Source organism: Chroicocephalus ridibundus, chromosome 1 (genome assembly GCF_963924245.1).
Source record: "Chroicocephalus ridibundus chromosome 1, bChrRid1.1, whole genome shotgun sequence".
NCBI lineage: Eukaryota > Metazoa > Chordata > Aves > Charadriiformes > Laridae > Chroicocephalus > Chroicocephalus ridibundus.
Window position 1 is genome coordinate 216,445,087 of NC_086284.1, and position 8,087 is coordinate 216,453,173.

An 8,087-nucleotide genomic window follows, 5' to 3' on the forward strand; every position below is an offset into this window, starting at 1 on the left:
CTGCTTTCTCCAGCAGAGGCCAGATGATGCCACGTTCTTCATTTTCTTGTTTCCTTCTTTTTCGGGACAGGAAGTGACAACACGTTCAGTTCAAGGAGTTTGAACCTTCGGTGCTTTTGGAAAAGGACTAAGCAAACTCCACGATCCAGCCCTTTGCAGGGAAGTGGCAGGGCCCTCTGCGAGCTGTGTGCGTGTTCAAACCACCCCAGCGGGCGATGCAATGAGCCACAGGGCTAACGGCCTTTAGCTCCCAGCATCCCCTCACAGCTCCTGGGCAAAATCCTTTTTCCTTTGTCTCTAAAATGCCAGCCACCCACCAGTGCCCAGAGCTCCCCCCAAAGACAGATGGACAGAGAGCAAACTGTGAAATTATCTTCCCATCTCAGTGCAGGAGTATCTTCCCAGTGGACACAGGAACGTCCCACCACACCAAGGGTACACGCCCCATGCACGGACCAGCAATGGGCTCACCGAAGGGCTGTATCCCTATTCCCCGTTCATAGCCAGGGGCAGCAGAAACCAGAGTAAATCACAGACAAAAGCTGCCTGGGAGGATGCTCCTGCAGCTGGGGACCGTGGGGCTGGGGCACCCCCCTGCTCAACTACAAGCTAGGGTGCTGTGTGAGGCACCTTTGATATCTGCTGGAAGGCAGCCTCCCTGCTGACTCATTTAATTTTTTGGCTTCCTATGTATTTTACACGCTTGCTGTGGAGGGGAGAACATTTCTGGGTACTGCCTGGGGAAGAGGTCCTGGGGACAGCCCAGGGAGCTGACGGAGGGGTGACTCACCGGGGTGGTCAGGGAGTGGGAGATTCCAGCAGAGCCTGGAAAGCAGGGGTGGCAGGGCATGGGACGGGCAGTGGCGAGGATGAGTGTGGTTTCAAGCCCCAGCGGGTGTGAGGAGGTGGTTGAGTGAGTCAGAGGAAGCCCCATGAGCAAGCCTAGAGGTGTCTGCAGAGGTCCCTCAATGTGAAATAGCACTGGCGGTTTCACCCCATCAACTGTCTGTGTCAGCATTTGAACCAAGGAGCAAAAACCCGTTGGGGTAGGGGACCTGGGACTGCAGGGGCTATCCAGCAAAGGGGGCTGTGAGTGATGTTCCCATCTTGTCCTCCTAAAAAGCAAATTATTGTCCCAGCTCACTGAGCAACACAGATGGCACAAGCAAATGCTATTGCAGCTGGAGACAACAGGAGCAGAAGTCCATAATGCTACAGGGCACTGCCCACTGGTCTGCGGTGGGATCTGGTTGCCTGGGCTCGGGTGTCCAGAGCCAGTAGAGATGCCCTTGGGGAACTTGCCTGGCCTCTGGCTGCTGGCCCATATGGGTGCAGGTGTCCCCGAGGATCCTGCAGCAGATCAGCCAGCCCCACTGGATATCTTGCATATATCAGGGCATCTCAAGTGGCCCAGGATGCCTCTATTTATGAAGTTTAGCCATGCCTGGATTTCTGATGGCTGCAATCAGAGCTCAGACAACCAGCAGACATGGAGACACTTGCATGGAAATATCTGATTTTGGACCTGAGCCCCAACCCATGTTTCTGTGCAGCCTCCAAAGAGATTTGTGTGGGGTGAGAGGAGACTGAGTAGGCTGATGAGCAGCTCCTGAGCTGAGACATTCAGGCTCAAGCTGGTATCTCTGTAAGTGAGATGGTTTGTATGAGCTCTTTGCACCGTGATCCACTCTGTTCATGCACATTCATAGGAAGAGTAACTGGAGTCGGATGGTGACACTGTTGTAGGTGTTACGGCATCTTCAGATGGGATTTGGACAGCCTACCTCCTGCAAGGATGTATAGGTACTAGGGCATTAGTAGTAGTGGAAATTCCAGTGGGAAGCAAATTCCGATTCACATGTAAGGTGACCCTACAATGCAGCGCTGCAGCAAATAGTTTATTTTGAAAACTACTCAGAAACTAAGCTCTGTGGCATACATTGATCTTTTGCACCCACTGAATATATTTCACAAAATCAGTTGAACATAAATCTGCAGAAAAGGTTCAGAAGTAGAGCAGAGAATGAAATCCAACCAGCGTGTTGCAGAAATCTATCTATGGCTGGTCAAAGCCTGCCACATATCTGATCCCTGAGCCTGGTTGTCTGATACCTCAGCTCCTGCTCTCAAGGTGCGTGGCCAAAAGCAAGCAAACAAAAACCTGCTAGCAAATTCACATAAGCACGTCTTCATGTAAGCTCAGGGATAGAGAGCTTAGTGATTAATGTAGGTTATTGCCTTCCTTCTCCCTCTTTTACCTGTCTACAGACTTCAGGAGAGCTGGGATGTTCCTCCTGTGCTTAGTTGTCTTCCTCCTTTCCACCTTCCTCTCTCCCTTTATCCTTTGCTGCGGTCATTGGCTGTGTTGGTCAGAGCGTATTTGTAGGCTAATCCTCACAGACTCTCAGCAATCCTTGGGCTCTTTGCTCTCCTGGCCCCAGCATAAATCACAGCATCACCAAATGGCTGAGGTTGGGAGGGACCTCTCGAGGTCCTCTAGTGCAGACCCCTGCTCAAGGAGGGTCAGCTAGGGCAGGTTGTCCAGGACTAAGTCCAGTTGGGTTTGGAGTATCTCCAGAGATGGAGACTCCACAACCTCTCTGGGCAACCTGAGCCACCCTAGACCAACACCCTTCCTGAGGAGGTGAAAGACAAGTCAGCAGCACGTTATCAGTGACATCTAACAAGGAGAGGAAGGAACTACCATCTGCATATGGGCATGGAGAAAAGGAAAAAAAAGAAGCAAAGCTCCTCTACTCTCAGCGACAAGCTCTGATTTCCTTGCTCATGGGCTGTTATCCAACCTGCCCCTCACAGTGGCCAGGGCGAGGACTCCCTTACCCTGGACAGTAAACTGCCCTGGAGAGTAAACCAGCTGGAGGCTCTGCTGGCCTCCCTCTCCCTTTAATCAGAGGAGAAGGTGCTCTGAGGGACAGAGCTGGAAAACAACTAGAGAAGGAAGCAGGACGGACGCTGCACAGGACACGTGGTGATGCTGCTAGCGGTGAAGGCTCCTGAGCCTCTTACACCCAGGATGTGAAGTGGGGCTTATTGCCGGGGACAGGCGCTGTCAAACAGAGAAACCTGGTTTCCACTGTAGAGTTGGGTCAACGTGTACTCCAGCCCCCCCAGCGTGAGGAGTGTGACCGCATCCTTGTCGTTCTCGGCAATGACTGCCCAAGCCTTCCTCTGGTTGTTGTCCACCTCGCAGCAGGCACTTGACCAGATGTAGCTGGGTTTATTAACCCTCCCATTGGCGATATAGTTGTTCCCAGGCACGGCGCCCACGACAACGTAGGTGGTCTTACAGCCCTGGGTCTTATTCTTCATCGTTTGCTGCTCATAGTTTTTCCAGGCACCAATGTTGAGTTTCTCATCCTGGGGGACTATGTTGGTGAGGGTGAAGGTAGCGTTCATGCTGTTGGAGTCGTTGTGATGTCCACAGGGGTTCAAATGGCCACGGTGCAAACCCTTCAGGCTCCTGTAGTCTTTGAGGATAGCTTGGCTGTTGCCAATTTCCTCTAAGGTAACGTTGAAATCTTTTAAGAAGGTACTTGTTTTTTCCATAGTTTTGGGATAATTTAGACCCACCAGCTTGACAGGTAAGAAGAGGAAAAGGTGTTAGTGTTGGGGATGGGAGTAAAGGATCAGGCTTCCCTGGAGCAGAAGTCTCTGAGTGCAATTCTAAAGCTGCTCCTCCCAGATGCACACAAGTTAAAAAAAAATAAAAATTAAAAGCTCAGAATTTGACTGCTGTCGATTTGAGTTGTGACCTTTGAAACCCAGCCTGCAGTGGGAATGTGGGTGGACGCATGAGACAATGAGCATTTTCCACTCTCAGGTTTGAAAGGTGACTCTGGTGAGACACCTCCCCTGCCACATCTGGTTCCCTTTCCCCCTTCTCCACATCTCACATCTGCCCCGGGCTCTCCCTAATCGTCCCACCTGCATCTAAGCATGTTATCATCAGCCCTGGCCTTTGCTCCATTCAGCCCCATTTCCACAAGAGCTCTCTCAGTCTCCATGGAAGAATTTCATGCCTTTGTTAATCCAATCTGACAACAGCCTTGTGTTTTACAAGCTTAGGGAAAACAAGCACACAGATATCCTCTTTGAAGGTCTTAAGGAGTCCTTGAAGGTGGCCAGGGTGAGATGAGGATGAGCAGAAGAGCCATGGAGCCCTACCAGGAGGAGATGAGGAGGACTCAGACCCTTCTGCCCTTCTCCTGCTTCACCCCTCTCTCGGGAAGAAGTTTGTGTGGTTGGTGCAGGTGTATCACACTCCTGAAACACCAGTATTTGCGTCCTCTAATCTCATGGCAGATGTGCTGGGAAACTGGTTCTCAAGGTGATTTTTCCCTGGGAGGGCTGTAGTTCATTGTGAGGATGAAGCTTTTTGCTGAGTGAGCAAAAATACCTCAATGCAAGTGGGATCGGCTGTTGCAGTGCTAATAATGTGTCTCAGAGCTGATCTGTGCCAGGGAGCACAGGTGTGTTCCTTCTGTGCCACCACTGCAGAGACGTTAGAAATTATTGGCTTCTTCAAGGAGCTCAGAATGCCCAGAGACCTGGGGAACGTAAATACTGCCAAAAGACCTCTGAAAAATGTTAACAAACCCACAGATTTCTCAGGTGCCCTGGGTCCATGGTCCAGGAGGAAAACAGAAGTTTCTGTCCCCTCTAAACGTGGAGGCTGCAGTAGTGCAACACCAAACTAGTTGCCTGAGTTCCTATGAATTACAAGGGTTTTTCATACCTATGACACCTTTCTTTTCATTTTTAGGGAAACGTATTTAGCCTTCCCCTGGAACAGGGCATATGGCTTTCTCCTGTGCCGCATTTTCACCTACATTCCCCGCTGCTACTGTGTCCCTAGCAATGACCTGAATTTCCTCTTCATCTGTCCCATGATTCACTCGGCCTCTTTTACTGATGGTCTGAAGTTTGTCAGAAGGACGTTTGGGAGGGCCCTGTAGCTTGCAGAGGTCTGTGTGTCTGGTGGATCCTTCTGAACCAAGCAGGAGGGAACGGTGGTAAGGGGCGACACAGGTGGATGGAGATCACGCACTTCTGACTTGACTGGTACTGGTCCTACTCACTTTTCACTGCCTGAAATGTCACTCAACAAATTTACTGTGTTAATCCAACCCTCTCATCACTGTGTGCCTTCACCTGGACTGTTTCACTTCTCTCATGCCGCTTACAAGGCCAAATTGACTCTTACTTGGGAGCAAATAAGCTATGTCAAGGACACAAAACAGCTCAGGGTGGAGATCAGAGCCCAGCACAGCTGGTCCCTCAAATTTACCTGCAGTTGGATGTCTTTTCCCCATCGTTTGGTCCCCCACCACAGCATGGGACAGGGAGGGGTGTCATTGGACTTAATGGAATGTCAATTAATGTAATGTAGAATAATGTTCCTGTAAGGTCAATGCAGAAATATGGGCACCTTTAGGATATGACTCATCTCATCCTCCTGCTGATGTCTCAAATGCATCAGAGGACTCGTGTGCTGAAGGTGCTTGAAGTTAGATGAGAGGAATCCCATCCAGTGGGTCCATTTGCATGGGTGGGGTGGGGTGGGGTGGGAGGAAAAAGAAGTATTTGCTAAAAGGCTGCAGCTCATCTTTTAATGACTGGAGGGTGACGCGCTGTAGGAGAGGACACTCACCTGGGGCTCAATCATCCATGGGTTAGTTCTCGGACAAGATGTGGGATTGTAGACGTAAGCGGAGTACACGGGAATACGCCGGGTCCTGTCGTACAGGGTGGCAAAGTAATACTGGTTCCCGTAACGCTGGCAGATCCAGGCTGGGTTCTGTGGTTCCAGGGCTTGATTTGGGGGGGTTTGCCGGAAGAAAAACTGAGGGCATGAACCTTGAAAGGATGTCACCACCTCACTGCGTCCCAGCCAGAGGCAGGTCGCCGAGACCTGCAGAAGCAGCAGCAACAGCATCGCAGGGAGGATTTCAAGTGCTTTTACTCACCTGTAGAGCAAATGCAGAGAGACACTTATCTTGGAGAAAGTTCATCATTTTTGTGCTTGTGGGACAAGGCTGGCAGAGGAGGGCACTATGAGAGACCAAGGAGGGGACAACTTCAGTCCTCCTGGATATGGAAAAATCAACAGGGGAATAAAGGTGAGATCTAAAATAGGTTTGAGGTGCCTAGAGAAGGCGGCAGTGGGAGAAATCAGCCCCTCTGAGGAGTGACCCAAACCCATCCCATGTCTAATCAGCTCACACAGCAAAGTTTTCTTGGAACAGAGGCATGCTGTTGGGCAAGGCCACCTTTTCCAGCCTACCTGTGTTGGCCATGAGCTCAGCAGGAAGGCAGAGTCCTGAATGCCAGCACCAACAGGGTTGGTTTTGGTTTTGTTTTGGAGTTTTTTTCATTGGCACTGGAGAAAAAAGCCTGCAGCAACCCAGGGGTTCCTCCATTCTGCTCTGAGGACCTTCCCACAGCAGCGGACCTGCAGGTGGGCCCATGCTTTGCCCAACCACCTGCAATGCTGCACTGGGCTTTAGCCTTGCAGGGGATTTGGAAGGGAGATAACAGCGATGCTGTGCTTCCTATATAGCCCTGTCCCCATCCAAGTTCACACAGACGTGCAGCTCTTCCATAACTCCTCTGTGCTCGCAGCAGGATTAACCTCTGCTGAAGTTAGATCAGATGTTTACCCCAAAGTGATCCAGCTTGAGGTCCTGGCTCTCAGACAGCTGACATTGGGAAAGCTGTGCCCTGCTGCTCAGCTTGCATTTTTGGGGCGTCCAACTCCAGACAATGAGCTTACAGAGCGAGAAGAGGCCGAGCGGATGGTAGCAGCAAGCACAAGGGGTGACGTCTCTGTCTCACCAGCACCCTGGCTGCTGCTATAGCAATACTGAGGGGCACAGGATTCCTGCTGACCCACATCTTTAGCTTTCCTGATTGTTTTTCCTGCACAGTAAAAGGCGCTAGTGTGGGAATTGCTATTTCTTGAACACAAACAGGTCCTATTTTGTCTTACTCAGCTGTTGACGTGATTTTCAGCAGACAGCGAGATCTTTCTATTTGGAGAAAAGTGCTCCAAAATTCCCTGCGATGCTGGCAGCAACGCAGAGTGCTATATCTTCTTTCAGATGCACTGCAGGCTTTGGGATAGCAGTGGATTTCCATTTTCATTGCTAGCTGTTGGGGCGGATGGGTTTTGAAATATCTGGCATTTAAAATAAGGCAGGCAGGACAAGCAGCTAAAAGGATTCACGGGAGAGAAAGCTGTTATGGCCTCTAGAACACAAACCCACCTTTAGCTGGGGAAATGTCTGAGCTGAGGACCACTGGAGACTTGGAAAGTCACCCTGCACAATTGCCCTTTTCTTACGCTTGTCCCTGACCCTCATGTATTTGTTTCCATTGGATTCAGGGTATTGACCTAGGGATGCCCTTGCTCTGACCCAAGACATCTCGTTCGTTATCTCTTTACTAGCGCTGGATCCGGAATATGGTGACCTGTAAGCTGAAAACTGAGAAGAGTGAACCATAAAAAGTGACTTTTTCCAGTACTCTCCAGAGCGTGACAGTATCTGCCCCAGCTCAGGCAGAAAAGTTACTGAAAAGTCCTTCTTTTGCACCACCCCCTTCATGAGCTTAAAATATATCTAACTTAATTTCAGATATATAGAAACCAACCTACCGTGTGAAGGAGCAGCACACAAATAGTATTTTTATGCACAGGACTCCGCTCAGCAGCCCCAAAGTGGTAGAGGATTTTCAAATGCCTCCGCTGCAGCCCAGCCTGAAACTGGCCGTGACCTTGGGGCAGTTTATATAAGATTTCCAGGAAGGCGGAAATGCACATAATTCTGTTTTGTTAGATTTCTCAAACGGGGTTTAGAGGAAGTTTGTCCAGGGGTGGAGCCAGGACCTCTGTTTTTGCAGAGCTCTTTTGCGAGGTCATGGGCAGAGTTATGGCACCCAGCAAGCTCCACAACTCTCTTATTCAACAGTTCAATGTGAATTTTCCAGGTGACTTGGCAACAGAAGCTTAACTATGCAAGGTGTTTTATGGCATTTCTGATAACCTTGAATCAAGCGTTCCCTCCAGT

The 8,087-nt window shown here is 50.2% G+C and overlaps 1 protein-coding gene across 1 annotated transcript; it reads right to left on the bottom strand.

The window, feature by feature from the left end:
• Positions 1-1,908: 1,908 nt before the first annotated feature.
• Positions 1,909-7,809, bottom strand: LOC134511077 (endonuclease domain-containing 1 protein-like). Its single transcript, XM_063324451.1, has 3 exons — positions 7,676-7,809; positions 5,672-5,987; positions 1,909-3,594 (listed from the first exon to the last, which is right to left on the bottom strand). The coding sequence occupies exons 2-3, from the start codon at positions 5,954-5,956 to the stop codon at positions 3,049-3,051; spliced, it is 831 nt and encodes a 276-aa protein (XP_063180521.1). The 5' UTR covers positions 5,957-5,987; positions 7,676-7,809; the 3' UTR covers positions 1,909-3,048.
• Between the last annotated feature and the right edge of the window lie 278 nt (positions 7,810-8,087).

Excerpts from the sequence above, each read along its gene's own strand:
- LOC134511077 (XM_063324451.1), bottom strand. The coding sequence starts at position 5,956 with ATGCTGTTGCTGCTGCTTCTGCAGGTCTCGGCGACCTGCCTCTGGCTG. Across the intron at positions 3,595-5,671 it reads CATGGATGATTGAGCCCCAG|CTGGTGGGTCTAAATTATCC; the intron begins GTGAGTGTCCTC and ends TTACCTGTCAAG.